The following is a 17,876-nucleotide window of genomic DNA, read 5'->3' as shown; positions in this document are numbered from 1 at the left end:
CTGAAATTACTCCTCCCTGGCTTCTATCCCCTCTTCCCCCATTTCCTACCTTAAAAATTACGGCTTATTCTTTAAGGATTAGTTGTAATATCACCTCCTTGGTATAAAACCTGCCCCATTCTTCTGCAGTTATTCCATTACCTTCTTAGGAGAGCTAGCTCTGGAGCTGGTGCCCCAGTTAGAATTGCTGCTATTCCATTTGAAATGCGGTGTGATTTTGAGCAAATCACTTAACCTCTATGAGCCTCAGCTTTACTTCTCAAAATGGAGGTAATACCAGTACTTCAAGGGTTTTGTGAAGACTAAATGTAAAGCTGTTGGAATATAAGTGCTTAATAAATGTAAGCTGCTGTTATTTGCCCTCCCAACGTACTTTGTACAGGCCTCTTACAACCTTTTCCCTTTGCATTACCATTATTTGTTCTTGTCTGCCATACATGTGTGCTTTAAAGCTAGAACTGTGTCTTGTTTATGATGTCAGCGAACACCAGTGCCGGGCAACTGTAAGCTACAAAATTATTTTTCAGGAAACTTAAAAAAGCACCCTTTCCTTTTCCTTGCTGCCTTTATTTTTTTTTTCGCTTTTTTCTTTTTACTTTTAAAGGCTCATTGAGGCAGTAATTTTCAAACTTGGAGAAAAAGCTGAAATCCTATGAGGAAGACTAAGCCCTTCTTTTGTTCTCCATGTGACCAAGAAGACCTTAACATTCCCCTTTCCACTTGACTAAACTTGAGACAAGTTTCTTCTTGACCACAGGCCCCTGACCTCCCTTTTCTCAGAGCATGTACTTGTAATTGCAAATTCTTTCTCTGACCCTTTGAAATGTATATAAATCTTAAAAGCCCCTTCCTAGTTCTAAGACCCAGGGAATGTCTTTCTCAAGGGCCTGGGAGCCATCCCTTTGAAATGCAATCCTCAAGGAAGATAGCACTCCTATTTCCTAGTCTCAGTGGGAGAGTAAGAGCAAAACTTCAGTGGGCGCCTTGTTCAAAATCGTGAAACTACCGCCAAAAAGCTTACTTTTCCTTTGGGTGAGCCCCACCATTGCAGCTCTAAAAAACTTCCCAGCGACTTGTTTTGGCAGAGTTAAGTTCAATCTCCTATCGCAATAGTATTCAAGTCTTTCTTGCCCGTTTAACTTTGCCTGGTGTAACTTTTCTTTGATAATGGAAACCTTTAGGTTCTGCACTTATTGTTTCTTCTTGATTACAATGGTGTCTCATTTCTTCCACCTCTCTAAGAAGTGCTTCTCACATGTCCCATGATATCTAGAGATTCACCAATTTGGACTCAAAGGATTAGAGCTTGTAGAGTGAAGCTACTGCTTTACGTCATTGCAGAGGGTAACACGTGATATAAAGATGTGGAAAGGGTAGTACATCTATTTGAGGGCACCTTAAATTATTTGTATTCATCTTATGGAAGTGGTACCAGAAAATATGGAAGGGGCTTATCCCCTTTTCTTTCCTATCTATTATGAAAGGGGCATGAGAAAGATGCAATTTTCAAAGGAAGGGAACAGCTGAGAATATAATACCCTCTTAAGGGGTGCTGGGTTTGGTTAAGGAGAGAAGCTAGAGGAAACCGGAGAGGTCAGGGTTGCAAATACAAAGGCTTCTGCAACGGGGAAGGTAGGTGAAGAGATAGTCTTTAAAGTACAGGAAATGAAATGGATCCATTTAAGATGAGGGTAAGGCAGAATAGGATTGAGTTGCAATGAAATGAAAGATGGTTGAGAAAAAGGAAGGCTGTAGGGAGAGGGGAGTTAATTTGGGGTATGAACAACGGAAGGAAACTGGTAATCTGAGAAGCTTGGTAGAGGCACTTACTAGTTGGATCTGAAGGGAAATACCAAGCAGTCATGTTACTTTGGAAACTAGAGGATTTAGGAAAAGGGTCTTGACACACTGGCCTCTCCCACCTGTCCTTCCCCAACAAAACACAAGTATAGATATAAATAGAATGCAGTGTTGGCAATTTAATGCCAGTACAAATTGTGCCTCAAGGACTAGTGGAGGCGAAGAAGATGGAGTTCAGGCTGCTGATCCTTAGTCTTTCTTTTTCTTCTTTTCTCTAATGGACTTTTCTTAATATCAACACTACTCTATCTTTTTCTTCTTTACCTACTTTTCTCACGTAGGAGCAGGGTGGATGAGGGCATAGTCAGGATATGAGAGTGGAATGTGAGAAAGAAAAATAGACTGAAATGATAAGTTGAAAGAGGAAAAAAGTGTACTCTGAAATGCATATGCAAAACTCAGGCTAGGAATAATAGCTTGTCTTGTCAAAGTACTAAACAAATAAAATGAAGTGGAGTTAAGTGCACTTACGTATTTATCAGATCCTATTGTGAGAACATAGAAAAAATAAAAGCTCAGAAAACTCTCAAATTCTCCTGAGGAAGGTCCAAAAGAAAACAATGCTTGAAGTAACATCAGACAGATGAGCTTTAGACATAAATAGGATCTTCCAGGCCTCATGCTGGTACCAAGGAAGCTATGAGTACTCTTTCCTAGAGCCTTTCAGCATTGGTGAGTTACCCAGCCGTCAGGGCTAGAGGACAGAGCTTCCCCTCCAGGATCCTTCGGGCTAGACAGACTCTGCCTGGGCCAGGCTGGTCTGTCCAAGGGCCCTCACCATGGCCCTCTTCATTTTTTTGTTTCAAAAATTGTATATGATGGGTTTGCACATGGGGGTGATGATAGTGTAGAGGAGGGAGAAAGGCTTGTCTTTGTCAGGGCCATGTGTGCTGTGGGGGTTCATGTAAGAGAACATGGCCAAGGTATAGAAAAAGCTGATCATAGTCAGATTGGGAGGTGCAAGTAGAGAAGGTCTTCCTTCCCCGGACCTGAGGGGGAGGCTCTGCTGAAGATGGAGGCCCAGATGAAGGCATAGGAGATGACAGTGAGCTATGGGGCTGAGCAGCACCATGATGGCATCAGCAGAGATACCTCAGACAAAAGTGGGGGTCTCCACAAGAGAGGGTAATCACTATGGGGGCCTCACAGAAGAAGTTTTCTATGTGGTTGTCTCCACAGAATGGACCACGAAACACCATGTAATCAAGCAGGATGCCACTGGTCAGCCTAAAGAACCAGGCAGTACTCAGCAGCCTCACATAGACCTGCTGGCTCATGATCTGGGCATAGTTAAGCTGGTGGCAGATAGCAGCATAACAGTCACAGGCCATAAAAGCCAAGAGGAGGCACTCAGCCACACCCACACCAAACACCAGATACACCTGGGTCATGCAGGAGGCAAAGAGAGTGTATGGTTCTTGACCGCCAGGTGGATCAGCATCTGCAGGATGGCGGTGGTGATGAAGCAAATATCCAGGAAGGACAGGTGGCCAAGGAAAAAGTACATGGGGCTGTTATGCCTGGGGTCTGTCTAGGTGAGGAAGATGATGAGGCCATTTATAGCTGTGGCAAGGCTGTAGAGGACTAAGAAGAGGGCAAAGGTCAATGCCCGAGTGGAAAGGGAACCCATCAGGATAAACTGTCACTGTGCCCCCCGTCCCTTCCATCCACCATCTGGGGTCAGCTTGAGGAGGGAAGACAGGAAAGCACAGATGATGTAGATGTATATAGGTGTTATCTACTTGTATAAAACCAGATTGGAGACAAAGGAATGAAAAAGGTAAGAATTTCAGAAAGCTCCATGTGAGTCAGCAGTGTCGTGGGCACTTGTAGGCAGCAAAAATGGAATCACATTATGAACCAAGGGAGATTCTATTGTATTTTGTGGGGCACAGGCTATACCTGAAATATTGTATCTAGCCCTGAGAACTCTATTTTAAATGATCATCCACCAAGGGGACTATGTTCAGAGACAAACATGATAAAGGCCCTAGGAGCCATGTGACAAACTAGGACTAGAAAGAGGTTTTCATGTCATAATTTAAAATTTTATCTAACTTAAAATAATCATAATACATACTATATGTTAAGTATTGTTTGTTCTACATGTGTTGTAGGTAGTAAGTTTTTTAAACTTCAAGACAATACTATGGTAGTCTTTCTTTTAGTCTCACTTTACAGATATACAAGAAAGGGTCAGTAATTTGTCCAGTGTCACACAGCAAGTAAGTAGTGAAGCTCAAATTCAAATCTGCAGTCCAATTCCAAAAGGCACATTGTCTACTACCCCCACAGCTTCAGGATTTTGGATGCCCTACAAGTACTAGCCAAAGCATTTGACAAATGAACTAAAGGAGTGGTGTGTTGGTACGTGTTTAACAGATGGGCCTATGAGGGATACCTGATTTGTAGTATTTGCCAATTTCCATGGTGTAAATACTCCCACCATGACCCATTTCAAGTTAGAAATGCGACACCATTAAACATGGAGTTAGGAAGGGACCCATATTAGGTCACTATTATATGGTTTTTCCAACCATCCAAATACAATAGATGTAAATAACCTTGAGAGCATAGATAATAGTAAAATGTAGTGAAAAAACTTAGGAAGTGATGAATTCTGAGTATTTCTTTCCTTTGTTTTATAATATAATTTAGTAGTAGGTTTATATAATTTGTTTATAATGGCTGTGTTTAACAACCAATTCCTAACATTTCTGAAAATTTAACAGCTTTTGAGAGCTGGCACCAACTGGCTCCGCATGCCTTAGGAGTAAAAAGAAAAGGGTAGAATTATCGCTATTTGCAGAAGGTATTTCTAGGATTAGGATGAATTTCTCCCTCTCTGTGCTTCTGCCTCAACCTTTAAGGAGGCCAGAATTTCTATCTAAACTTCTTCAATTAAAAGGAAGTCATGTTACAGGAAACACGTCTGATCTCACTGTTCATCTTCACTCTAGAGCAGGGGTCGGCAAACTGCGGCTCGTGAGCCACATGCGGCTCTTTGGGTACATACATGTAGCTCTGAAGTAAAATTGAAAATGAAAATAAAAATATCATAGTCTCATTTATAATATTACTTTAAATTTTCCTTATTTGTAAAAATATATTTATGGCTCTCAAATAATTTTTAAATTGTTGTGAGGGACAGGATTGGCTCTTCCAGGGGTTGGCAAACTTTTGAGATGGAACGTACCCAAAGAGCCACATGTGGCTCGCGAGCCACAGTTTGCCAACCCCTGCTCTAGAGATAACCTAAATATCCCTCAGTTAGGAACTAATTACATATATTATGGTACATACATAAAATGGGACAATCTTGTGGAAATCATGTGTTACCTTATTCTGTTGCTATGGCTAGAAATGGTCTGTTTCACTGCAATAGGTGAGAAAGACAATCTCACAGAGCCTGAGGATGAGCTACCCCAGGGAGGACATCTGATGTTGGGTCCCTCTCTGGAAGAGGCAGTGCCTCTTTTAGTTTATATAATCCCTCACATAGAATCTCTCAAATCATTCCTGGTGAATGTCTACTCAGATAAAACCTCTTTACCCATTTGTAGTAATTTATAGTTTACAAAGCATATTCACATATGTTACTCCATTTAACTCTTACAAAAATCCTATGAAGTAGATACTATTTCCATTTTACAGATGAGAAAATTGAGACTCAGAGAGCTAAAGTAATCACCCAAGGTCATACAGCTAGTAACTGAAAGTAATGAAATTCAGACCTGGTCTTTCAAGTCCTTACAATACCTTTTCCACTAAACCAAGGTGCATAGGGCAGAGCTGCCACTATCTCCTGTAGGTTATACTATTAATGTCTCATTTAGTCAGGGACACACACACCACACATGTGTGCACACACACGTATGTTATAATCTACATTTCTTATAGCTATATTCCTCATTCATTAAATTTAATCCATGGTAAAGAAAGATTTATTATGAGGGGGGAATCCCTTTGAGATTTGAATACATTACCATTTTAGCCTTTTTCCTCAGGCTAAATATTCACAGCCCTTTTACCACACCTTGCTATCCTTATTTCCTCATTATCTTTAAAGTTTCCAGAAATAAGAAAAGAAACAACTAAAGAAGAAATTGATTGGGAATATGGAAGAAAGTATAGTAAGAACTAAATAAGCACATACATTTTACATTTTAAAAAATTCAAAGTATATAATGCCCCTGGTCAACAGGCTGACCAGATCATCCCTGAAACAAAGCATTATATATTATGAAGGGGGTTGAGTCAGAAGAACATTGAAAAAAGGATTTAAGAGGTTAAGAAAGAACCTTCTGGGAAATATCCCTATTCAAATATGGTGACCAGCTGTTGTCAAACTCTCGCAAGACAGAACAAGAGGAAATGGAGGTTCAGTGCATCAAGAGTATTAGGTTAGACAAAAGGAATACTTCACTAATTTTAATTAGGGATTAAAAAGCATCAAAGTGACTGACCAAAAGAGTAATGAAAAATCTTTTCTGAGGTCTTTGGAAACAAGACAGATTCCAGTGCATCAGGTCTGGTTTCAGCTCAAAATGGCCCCAAAGCAGAGTGGACTGGAGACTATGTTTCCTTCTGTGTTTGCTTTCTTGTTTAATAGCATCAAGATACATCCACTCATTTAAACCGGAGACTGGGTGACCTCTTCCACTTCTTCCTCACTCATTCATCTTCCACATCCAATTAGCCTTTCATTGTCTCATTTCAACTTCTTCCACCCCCTTTACACACCCTACACTCTAGTTACTATTTACCATACACAAATCCATTCATTTGTTCAGTTTTTATTTGGTGCCTACTGTGTACACACTCTTCTTGCCTCTATAATTTTACACATGCTGGTTATTTTCTATGTAATGTCCTTTAACCCTATTAGCATCTGGTGAATTCTTTCTCATCTTTTGTGGTGCAGATCATATGCTATATCCTCAGCAAACTTTCCCCAATAACCTAGAATTTCACCCCATTTCTTTTAGTGAAAATAGCTTAATTTTTTTTTAGAAGTAAGCTCTTTCAATTCCATAATTTGCTCTTAGAGCCACAAGTGCTGTGGACAGTTTATACAAGGCCCCCAAAACAAACAGAAGAATTAAATTGGCTTTATAACAGACAATTCTTGACAATAGACCAATACTGAGATATTTGACAATTTTATCATGGATTAACTAAGAAATAAATACTAAATATAACTGATAAAAATAATCAATAGAAAATAAAATTGAAAATAGGTAAAATTGTATGTGGTAATATTTAGATCTACAAATTTTGACCTGGGAAAATGGGACTGGATAAAAATAATGCCCACAAAAGAAAACTCATAGTAGCAGGAGCTATTATGGTAAAAATTGATTTAGACAAAAGACTGATATAATAGAACTGTGTTGGTAAGTTAAACATAAATTAATCTAGGTCAAAGTATTTTTATTCACATGACAAAATCGAAAATATTCTAAGCACTATACTAGAAAACTGATCAAGGAATTAATTTGGCTTAATAGAATTAATTATTAAGGGTAATTTCATATCAAAAATCATTGGCACTGGTATAATTCTCATTTAAATGTTTATATTTTTTAACATAGAATCAATCCCAGGGCCAAAATAGTGAAGGAAATATACAGGATCATAATAGTGGGACAAAAATATCTACTGGTTCTCAAGCACAGAGTAAGCTTTTGCTTAATAATTTCTGAACATAAATATTTAAACAGTGTGATTTTTGTTGATCACTTTCTAACTATATAACCCACTAAACTGAAATCTGCCTGAAATTTATATGTATTTATCAAATTCATTTGTATTTATCAAATTTGTAATATTTAATACATGATTAGATTGTTCAATCCTCTGAAATATTTGCATTATTTTGTGTATTTCTCCTTTTCTACTTAGTTTTCTTTATAGCATTTCAAGGAGTTTTAAATTTCAATTTATCTATGGACTTGTGTGCCTTAATTTCAAACAAACAAGCAAATTACATTCTATTGGTTTGTCGGAAAAGTCATGACACATTTTTGCAATGAAAAACAAAGAAAAAAATATGTCATGACTTTTCCGACAACCCAATATTAATCAGAAAATGAAAGATTCAATATAAGTCCATCATACAGAGAAACTGAGACAGTTGTTCCTTTAAAATTAGAAAAAACACCATCATAACATTTAATATTTCTTTATTCCATTATCCTGCTTTCCCAGAAGAGAGAAACTTGAGATCAAGGAAAGACAACTGAAAAATGTAAATTAATCTCTTTCCTTTAGTTTGTTTTAAGGCAGCAACTAGATGCTTCACACCACAACCTAATTATAGTTGTATAAAATTTTGAATACATTTCAGAAACCTACAGAAAACAGGAAGAAAGTAGAACTGAATTTTGAATGAAAGGGAACTTCTGAGCCAAAGATAAGTCATCAGCCCTGTGGCCCACATAGATATGTTTTTAGTAAGCCCGCAGTCTTTCCTCTGAAGGATATCTCACATAAAAATCAAGATTCTAGCTTCTCAGGGAAAAAAACAATCAAAAGATTTTGCTGCACTGTGCCTATTCTCATCAACAACTGATTGGAGTTTAGTGGTGGTCTCCCTGTTTGAACAAGCCTCAAGCCCTTCCTAGTCCCAAGACTCCCAATTGTCACTTCATTGCATTATCTGTATGACCACTAGAGGAATTTGAGCTTGTGAGTTTTGTCTAAGTCATACAAGAAATCATGAAGAGAAAGACAGATTTCACTACATCAAATGGAAAACTTTGGTACGATAAAAATATTTCTGATTAGAAATAGATGCATATATAGAGGCAATGATATATTAAATTTATTATGTAAAGAGCTCATCAAACACACCAAGATTTTAAGAGATAAAAGGACAAGAACTCATATTTGTAGAAGTGGTAAAACCATCCCAAAGCATTTAAACTTCTTCAGTAATCAAACAACAATTTTAAAACAATTGGATACCATTTCTGAACCATTACCAAAAAAAAATTGTTGTTTAATTATAACAACTGTGCTGATTAGATGGTACTCCATTCTTGGTTGTAAAGCAGTTTGGCAATATGTATCAAAAGCTTTAAAAATGTTCATTCCTGGGCCGGCCGAGTGGCTCAGTTGGTTAAGAGCTCACTCAAGAGTGTGAGCTCTGAGAAACAGCAGTTCAAGTCCTGGCCCGAGCTGAGCTGCCGCTGGGCTGCCAACAGGAAACAGCAGTTCAAGTCCTGGCCCAAGCTGAGCTGCCGCTGGGCTGCCAACAGGTGGCAGGATGGCTCTGCTAAAAAAAAAAAATGTTCATTCCTTTTAATATAAGATCCCTTTAATAATACAGACCCTGGAATCTAATTATCTGAATTCAAATCCTGGTTTCTCCACTTATCAACTGTGTAAACTGAGGTGATTTAAATTAACATGCCTCAGTTTTCTCATCTCTAACATGAAAATAATAATGATAGTACCTACATTCTTGGATTATTATGAGGATGAAATGAGTCAATACTTGTGAAGTTTTGGGAATAGTGCTATATAAGTTTGCTAAATGTGAATATATTCAACTATTTTTAAAATTTACTTTAAGAAATTAGTTACCAATTGAGAAAGTGAGGATGGTTCTGGCTAAAAGAATCTTGAGATATCTAAAAATATACATCTCAAATGATTAAAACAGATTTAGAAGGGTTGAACTCATGGTGTAATTAACCAAAATCTATCAAATTTAATAATTCTTAGACATATGAACTTCAGGGAATCATATTCTGAGATGATTTCCTTAGATATTGAAATTAAGAGAAAGGCAGACCCCTAAACAGATGAAAAAATAAAAAATTCTAAAAGAGTTGAAATCATCTAATTACATTACAAGATGTTATGAATCTAATAAATGTGAATTTTAGGTGAACATGTCATTGTGAAAATTAACCATTAGGTTTACAGGAGGATTGGTTTTAGGATACTTAGTTTGTTCCTTTTAGGCCATGGTAGAATTAATATCTAAATGGCTTTTGGGAATTTTGTGGGAATTAAAAGGGATACCACTATTAAATCCCTGGCTAGGTCTAACCTACATCCATCATGGGACAATTTACATTGTCCTAGCCTCATCAAAGACTGAGATCTATGTTCAACTGTTTCTTTACCATGTGGTGGCAAATTTAACAATTTTTAAAATTATAATAATATTTTCTATTATTTTATCTAGACATTCTTCAAGGTAAATGTGGTTTCTTTTCTTTTTTCTAGTCTTGACTCTACCTTCTTAGAGTTGGATCCACGGCAAAGTCTCCATATCTCTGTAATTGAGGGAACCTGAACTACGCTTTATATCTAATGATGGCACGACTGACATTGTGAGGGCCGTTGCTTGGCATGACAGATCTTTACCACGATAGACAAGACAGTAGCACAAACTCTAGTCATAAGGAAACTTCTCTGGCATCCACATGGGTGAGAGACAGCACCAACAGCCTTGTTTTAGATCTTTATTTTAATCTATTTTCTTAATTCTAGATGGATCTCACATCCCTTATCCTTTCCATTAAAATACTTGATGGCTGTTTATAGTCTCCTGTCCAGAGTCACAATCTAAGCTATATATAAAGCAAAATTCAAATAAATCTGAGAACACATTTCTTCTCCTGAAAATAGCCACCCCTAGAAGGGGGCTTAGATAATTTAGGGGAAAAAAGCCAACCCCCAAAACCTCCTTTCTTCTCAAACACCCTAAAAGATAGAGGGAAAACAAGATGAAAAAGTGACCAGTTAATATACAGATAGAGTGATTAGTTCTTGAACATTAAGAGTTTAGCTATTTTTACAGGATAGATTTGTAGGAAATTATACAGAAGGACTTTGTGATTAATGAGCGAAAACCAGCATTAGACTGGCTCTTTTCAGCAATCTTAGCAGCCATGGTTAATGTGAGCTGTAGTGTCATTTATGCTGTCTTAAAAAATTGCACGGATTGTAAAAAACAATCAGAAATACAAAGATAGGGAGATGAGATTGCCACATCTGAAAGTCTTGGAAAGAACTAGAGAGTTATCTAGTCAATGGCATCAATGTATTAACAGGTAAAATAGATACCATATTTGAAACTCATATATATATATATATATATATATATATATGGCAGATGTATAGAAAAATCTTAGGGTTTGGAATTAGATAAACCAGTACTTACATCTCAGCTTTACAACTTACTAATAGCATTTTGGAATAACATCTCTGACTTGTTGATTGGTGTAAAGATTGATAATGGAAATAATATTCTTAATGTGACTGACAAAGAGTAATTACTTAGTACATGTTCATTAGCTTCTCCTTTACATTTTTTCTCCCTTTATTTTTTTTCTCTCCCTTCTTCTCTTCTTTGCATCTCTTACGTTGGAAGAGATCTTTTAAGGTCTTGAATCATATTCCATTGCCATGGAAAATTCCTGGGTAAAAACTATGTTTTTTTAAAAATCACTTATCAGGATCAGGAAATTTTTTTGTATAGCAGATTAAACTCCTCTCCCATCTCTGACCCCATTTCCTTTTAATTTTATTTATTCTGTTGATCTTAAGAGAAAAATAAAAACAACTGAATCTTCATGTTACTGACCTTATTTTGTAATCTATCACAAACTCTTTGAGACCCCTCAGCTATCTTTTTTCAAAGGGTGAAGAAAGAAAAATTCACAGATAAACTGGAAAACTATTCATGCAGGCAAATGGATTGAGAGAAAAGCACAAATGGGAAAGGAGGAAGAGAAATAAATTGTGAAGCAGATAGAAGAAAAAAAGGCAGATGAGAAAAAAAAAAGATGAAGTGAAATAGGGAAACAATGTGCAAGTTAGAAATAAGAGATTGTGAAAAACATAATAATCCTAACAATCCCTGCCATCTCGGTGACTTCCATGGTTCAGATTCTCTCATAAACTCCTCACAACAACCTGTGAGGAACTCTGTGCTCTAAAAATGCACCTCTAATACGACTTTAAGATGGGGAAATGCAGCCTCAAGAGAGAGTAAGTGACCTGACTTGTCAAGTACCTAGAGAGGGATGGGGGCAAGACTCTAACTGTAGTCTTTTAGCATCCTCAAAACCTCTGTAGATCGAGGCCACTTTATCATTAAAGTGTTAAAGCCAAAAGAAATTTTCTGACTCCTGGGACAGTGCCCTTTCTGCTCTTCATGCTGAAAGAAGATGGAAAAATGAGGAAAGGGAAGATCAAGAGAGAGAGATGAAGGACGTCATGAAGGCAGACAGAGAGCTAGAAAGGGAGGCAGAAAACCCCCCAGAAAGATGAAAGGCCAAATAGGAATAGACTGAAAATCCCACAGGAGCATAATAGCACATGCTGTTGGATGATATGGAACCAACCTCCTCATCTAGGGATTTGGAACCCTCTCACTTCAGCCAGGTGACTCTGAGGAGAATTGGTTTGTTCTCTGGGCTCTTTCTGCCTTGTAGGCAGGTCACCTCAAAGCCAGACCAGCCCTCTCATTCAAGCCATCTGCATCTTCAGCCAGAGTCAGGAGGGCAGGTGGGCAGGCTCAGAGAGTCTTATGGAAACATGGAGGGAAGATACAGAGGAAGAAGCAACCAACTGGAGAGAGTTGGGAAAGCAGAGACACAGCTAGACGTTTAGAGAGGAAGAAAGAGCAAGTGAGAGGTTAACAGAGCCAAGATCTGTGATATCTCATCTACGGCCACTGTGTGCACAGCCCTGGTGTGATCTGAACACAGTTGGTTGCTGAGGGAGCCAGCGAGCGTTCATCTCCGATGGATGCTGACAGAGGCAGAGTCAGCTTTCCACACAGAAGTGAGCACGTTCACCGACCTTCTCTGTGGGCTTCGGCATATACAAGTGAGGCTATCAACTGTGCTGATATCAGGCCCAGAGTGAGGGAGCAGTGAGTTCTGCTGTAAACCAGCTGCTCATCCACAGTGTGAGCTCCTGATTCTCTACTCCCTCTGACTCTACTGTACTCTCCATGCTGTCTCCTCACTCTCTCTCTCTCTTTCTCTCTCTGTCTCTCTCTCTCTCTCTCTCTCTCTACACACACACACACACACACACACACACACACACACACACACACACACCCAGAGTAGCAGGATATCCAATAGACTCTCAACATCAGGGAGGCAGAGGCTGCCTCTCATTGGTCACTGATTGGAAACTGACTGTAACAGATGAACAGCCCATTTCTTGAAGTCTGCCATAGTCTGACCAGGTCTCAGGAGTTTAAGCAGATCAGATCAGTCCTAGTATCCTCAGGGAGACTTGTCCATTGGCAAAGGGCCCTGGACTTTCTGAGTTAGTTTGGATTGTTGTTTGGAAGAACTAAGGGTCCTGCAGGATGTTTTCATGTTTCCTACTCCCTATGCCAGAAAAAAAAAAAAACCCATTCTCAGAGGTAGAGCCTACTTAGAACCGATCACCTTGAACCCCAACCCACAGCATTTAGGGAGATCCAGTCCAACATGAGATCCCAGGAAACACAAATGAGAGTAAGTATGTTTTCTTTGGAAAAAAAGGTCTATTCAGAACAATTCCTAAATCGAATCAACTACGCAGTCATGTTCAAAGTTTCCAACTTGTCCCATATATTTTTTTTTAAGTTGGTTTGGTAGAATGAAAATCCAAACAAGACCCAGAACGTATAAGCAGCACAGGAAAGAGTGGGCCTGATAAGACTAATTCTGCACACCTCTGCTGGCAAAGGGGAGTTCTCATTTCCTCTCTTGCCTTGTTCAGGTGGGCTTAGCAATTGCACAGGGCTGAAGCTATGGGAGCAGCATTTCAATCTCTACAGGGAGGTTTGCCAGGGACTACAGGGCTGATAATGAGTTAGTGTACCACACATAAATCTCTATCCCCATTTTCATCTTCTCCTCAAACAATCTTTGATACCATGTGCCAAGGGACAGATGTTGAAAGCAGCCCTTCTTTAGGAACTGCGGGCGCCTAGGACATTAATGCAACATGAGGATGCAACCCGAGAGAGTGAGGCAAACAAAAGCCTTCCTGCCAGGAGGTAAGGAGACCATCACCTACAAAACAAGGTGAGAAACAGGGTCAGCCTCTTCTAGGAGCAACTCTAGGGAAGGGCTGATATTTTGGAAATGATTTATGAAATAAAGAGCTTCCAATCCAAGTAGTATGGAGAAAGCTTTGAATGTATCTCTCTCTAGCTTCTAATCAAGATGAAGAGATATATTCTAACTTTTCTCCACACCCTTGGACTCATTCTTGAGGGAAATTACTTCTGTGGTGATAAACAGACCTCTCTATAGGAGTAACTCTGACCCTTAGTTCTTTAACCACAAATGAAGCCCTGAATGAAGTCTTTAGCTCACTTTTCACGGTCTGAAAGAGCAATATCAAACTTATTGCGCCATCTGGAGGTACTAGTGTTAAAAAACAACCCTTATCCACTTTTTTAGGCTGATCAAATTACTTAATGCATAACTTGTGCAATATAGCAATTTTTCAAGCTGGGTGTAGTGGAGTATCTTGAAGGGAAAGAGCCTTCCTTAATTAAGATGATTAATTCCATAAAGTGATTTTTTTTAAGAAATAGCATTGCTGTACAAGAAGGATGGCAAAACTTTGTCTTTATCACACTTTATGAAATTGTTCTGAAGGCACTAGCTAGAGTTCAGGTCTGATTGCTTAGCACTGTTAATGATATTTAACAGATGGTAGGGAAGTATAACAGCTAACATGCTACTATGTACAACTCACAAAAGCCCATGCCTTTCTTTGGGAAATAATAAATAGAAGTTCTTAATTTTAATGTAGACATATTTAAGATTTTTTTCTGGTTTTTTTTTGGGGGGGGAAGGAAGGTTAGCATTTTTTTGTGTCTTGTTTAAGAAAAATTTCCTTACCCCAACATCATGGAAATATTCTCCTGTATTATGTCTAAAGCTTTATTGTTTTGCACCAATTAGATGTAAATTTAAATGGAAATTGCTTTTGTATTCTATAACATCAAGTAGGAGTCAGATGTCACTTTTTTCTGTATGGATAACTAGTTATCTAGGCACCACCAATTGAAAAAATATCCTTTCCCCACTGCTTTGCAGTACCTTTGTTATAAATCTTGTGTCCATAAATGTGTGGATTTTATATGTGCACAATCTTTTCATCTGTTAGTAAAGGTAGTTTTAATTCTTCCTTTTCACTCTTAGACCTTCAACTTTTTTTGCGTGTGTGTTCGCGTGTATGTGTGTGTGTATGTGCCTTATCGCACTGGCTAGAAATCCAGTGTAATATTCAGTACAAATACTAAGAATGGAAATAGCTATTTTATTCCTCACCTGAGGGTAACAAGTATTCAATATCTTGCCTTAAGTGTGATATGAACCATAGGGTGTTTTTTTTTGTTTTTGTGTTCTTGTAGATTTCCTTTTGGTAGATTGAGGGAATCTAACTTTATCTAGCATTTCTTTCTCTCAAGGTCTGCATTGTACCTCTAAAGATTTTGTAAATTTCATGTGTTTCAATGGTTATCTTTTCTTTTTGTATATTCATTCTTTCTCTTCCTGCCCCCAACTTAGGTTAGCTAGTTTATCTATTTTGTTTCAAAGAAACAAAGGATTTGCATTTAAGTAGGTATGTCCTTTACGTCATTAATTTTTGCTTTTATCTTTATTCTTTTTTTCCTTTTATTTTGTTTCTTTTACTTTGTTGTTCTAGCTTTTTAAATTAGGAATTTAATTGATTTATTTTCACTTTCTTATTTTTACTGATGCAAGTGTTTAAGGCCATGAAGCTTTCATTGATCACTGCTTTAAATGAACTCCATAAGTTCTCAAATGTAGTATTTTCATTATAATTACGTTTTAGAAATTATGTCATTTTGATTATATGTCCCTTGTCACCAGGAATTGTTTAATACAAGGTATTAAAATTTTCTGGTGGAACATTCCATGCTCATGCATAGGAAGAATTAATATAGTTAAAATGTCCATATTGCCTAAAGCAATATATAGATTCAATGCAATTCCTATCAAATTACCTAGGGCAGGGCCTGCCGAGTGGCTCGATGGTTAAGAGCTGGCTTGGGACGCCAGAGGGCCCCGGTTCGGATCCCACATATGAGGGTCAGTGACACTGCCCTTCACAGCTAAGATGCTGAACAACAGCTCAACCTGGAGCTGGGCTGCCGTGAGTCGCTGGTCACAGCGTAGGCTACAGCCCCTGTGGCAGTGGGTTGCCATGGGCTACCGTGTGAAGCCCATAGCCAGCATGAGCGGCCAGCAGCCGCAGTGAGCGGCCGTCCAGAAGCCGGTGACTGATCTGCCTCGCCCGGGAAGAGTGCAATGATGGTGCCAACTTGGGCCAGTGAAGCAACGCCCTCCACAACTAGACTGAAGAACAAAAACAACAGCAACTTGTCTGTTCCCCTTCCCCCAATTCCCCAGCGCTGTTCCCATCCCCCAATTCCCCAATAAAAATCTTAAAAAAAAAAAAAAACTACCTAGGGCATTTTTCACAGAAATAGAAAATATAATCCTAAAATTTATATGAAACCAAAAAAGACCCCAAATAGCCATGGCAATCCTGAGAAATAAGAACAAAGTCGGGGGGATCACGCTTCCAGACATTAGAACATACTACAAGGCCACAGTAATCAAAATAGTATGGTACTGGCATAAAAATAGGTATACAGATCAATGGAACAGAATAGAGAGCCCAGAATTAAATCCATGCATATATGGGCAGTTAGTCTATGACAAGGGAAGCAAGAATTTACATTGGGATAAAGATAGACTGTTTAATAAATGGTGCTGGGAAAATTGGACTGACACATGCAAAAAAATGAAACTGGACCACCTCCTTACGCCATATACAAGAACAAATTCAAAATGGATTAAAGACTTAAATATAAGACCTGACACCATAAAACTTCTAGAAGATAATATAGGGTCTAAATTTGCAGACATTACCCTGAGCAATGTTTTTACTGATACATCCCCGCGGGCTAGGGAAGTAAAAGAAAAAATGAACATATGGGATTACATCAAACTTAAAAGTTTTTTCACAACAAAAGAAACCATCAATAAAACAAAAAGGAAGCCTACTGAATGGGAGAAGCTATTTGTCAATGATATATCTGATAAGGGGTTAATATCCAAAATATATAAAATGCTCATGCAACTCAACACCAAAAAACTAAACAACCCAATTAAAAAATGGACAGAGGATATGAAGAGACATTTCTCCAAAGAGGACATACAGATGGCCAACAGGCATATGAAAAAATGTTCAACCTCACTTAGCATTAGGGAAATGCAAATAAAAACCACAATGAGATACCACCTCACCCCGGTCAGAATTGCTATTATCAATAAATCAACAAACAACAAATGCTGGCGAGGTTGTGGGGAAAAGGGAACCCTGGTGCACTGCTGGTGGTGGGAATGCAGACTGGTGTAGCCACTATGGAAATCAGTATGGAGGTATCTCAAAAATCCGGAAATGGAACTACCTTATGACCCAGGAATCCCACTCTTAGGTATTTATCCACAAAAACCCAAGACATTAATTCGAAAAAATATATGTACCCCTATGTTCATAGCGGCGCTATTCACAATAGCTAAGACTTGGAAACAACCGAAATGCCCATTGGTAGACGACTGGATTAAGAAACTGTGGTACATTTACACAATAGAGTATTACTCAGCTATAAAGAAGAAGGAAATAATACCATTTGCAACAATATAGATGGAACTAGAGAACATTATGCTAAGTGAAATAAGTCAGTCAGAGAAAGACAAATACCATACGATCTCAGGATTCTAAGGAACTGAATGGATGGGAGATATGGATGGAGATAGTCTCAGAGACACAGAGGAAAAACTGAGAGTTGCTAGTTGGGAGGAGGTGGGGATGAAGGAGAAGGGGAAGGGATGAGACAATACAAATTAGTAACTACAATATGGCCTCAGGGATAGAAAAGACAGTCTGGGGAATATAATCAATAATGTTGTAAATATTTCTTAGGGGGCCAGATG

At 38.4% G+C, this 17,876-nt stretch overlaps 2 protein-coding genes across 2 annotated transcripts in view; one reads left to right on the top strand and one right to left on the bottom strand.

Moving 5' to 3' along the window:
* Positions 1 to 2,568: 2,568 nt before the first annotated feature.
* OR10AD1 (olfactory receptor family 10 subfamily AD member 1) lies at positions 2,569 to 3,559 on the bottom strand. Its single transcript, XM_019625855.1, is given in 6 exon segments — positions 2,569 to 2,812; positions 2,814 to 2,846; positions 2,848 to 2,911; positions 2,913 to 2,951; positions 2,953 to 3,265; positions 3,268 to 3,559. Coding segments are annotated over 6 exon segments (894 nt in total). The 5' UTR covers positions 3,491 to 3,559; the 3' UTR covers positions 2,569 to 2,590.
* Positions 3,560 to 13,836: 10,277 nt separating this feature from the next.
* Positions 13,837 to 17,876, top strand: part of H1-7 (H1.7 linker histone) — a 36,920-nt gene continuing 32,880 nt past the window's right edge. The window contains exon 1 of the mRNA XM_019625828.1: positions 13,837 to 13,888. Within this exon, the coding sequence (XP_019481373.1) occupies positions 13,837 to 13,888 (52 nt within the window). The remainder of the gene's footprint in view (positions 13,889 to 17,876) is intronic.

The sequence above is a fragment of the Hipposideros armiger genome, unplaced genomic scaffold, assembly GCF_001890085.2.
Source record: "Hipposideros armiger isolate ML-2016 unplaced genomic scaffold, ASM189008v1 scaffold_640, whole genome shotgun sequence".
Taxonomy (NCBI): domain Eukaryota; kingdom Metazoa; phylum Chordata; class Mammalia; order Chiroptera; family Hipposideridae; genus Hipposideros; species Hipposideros armiger.
This window is presented reverse-complemented; position numbering and strand designations above follow the sequence as displayed.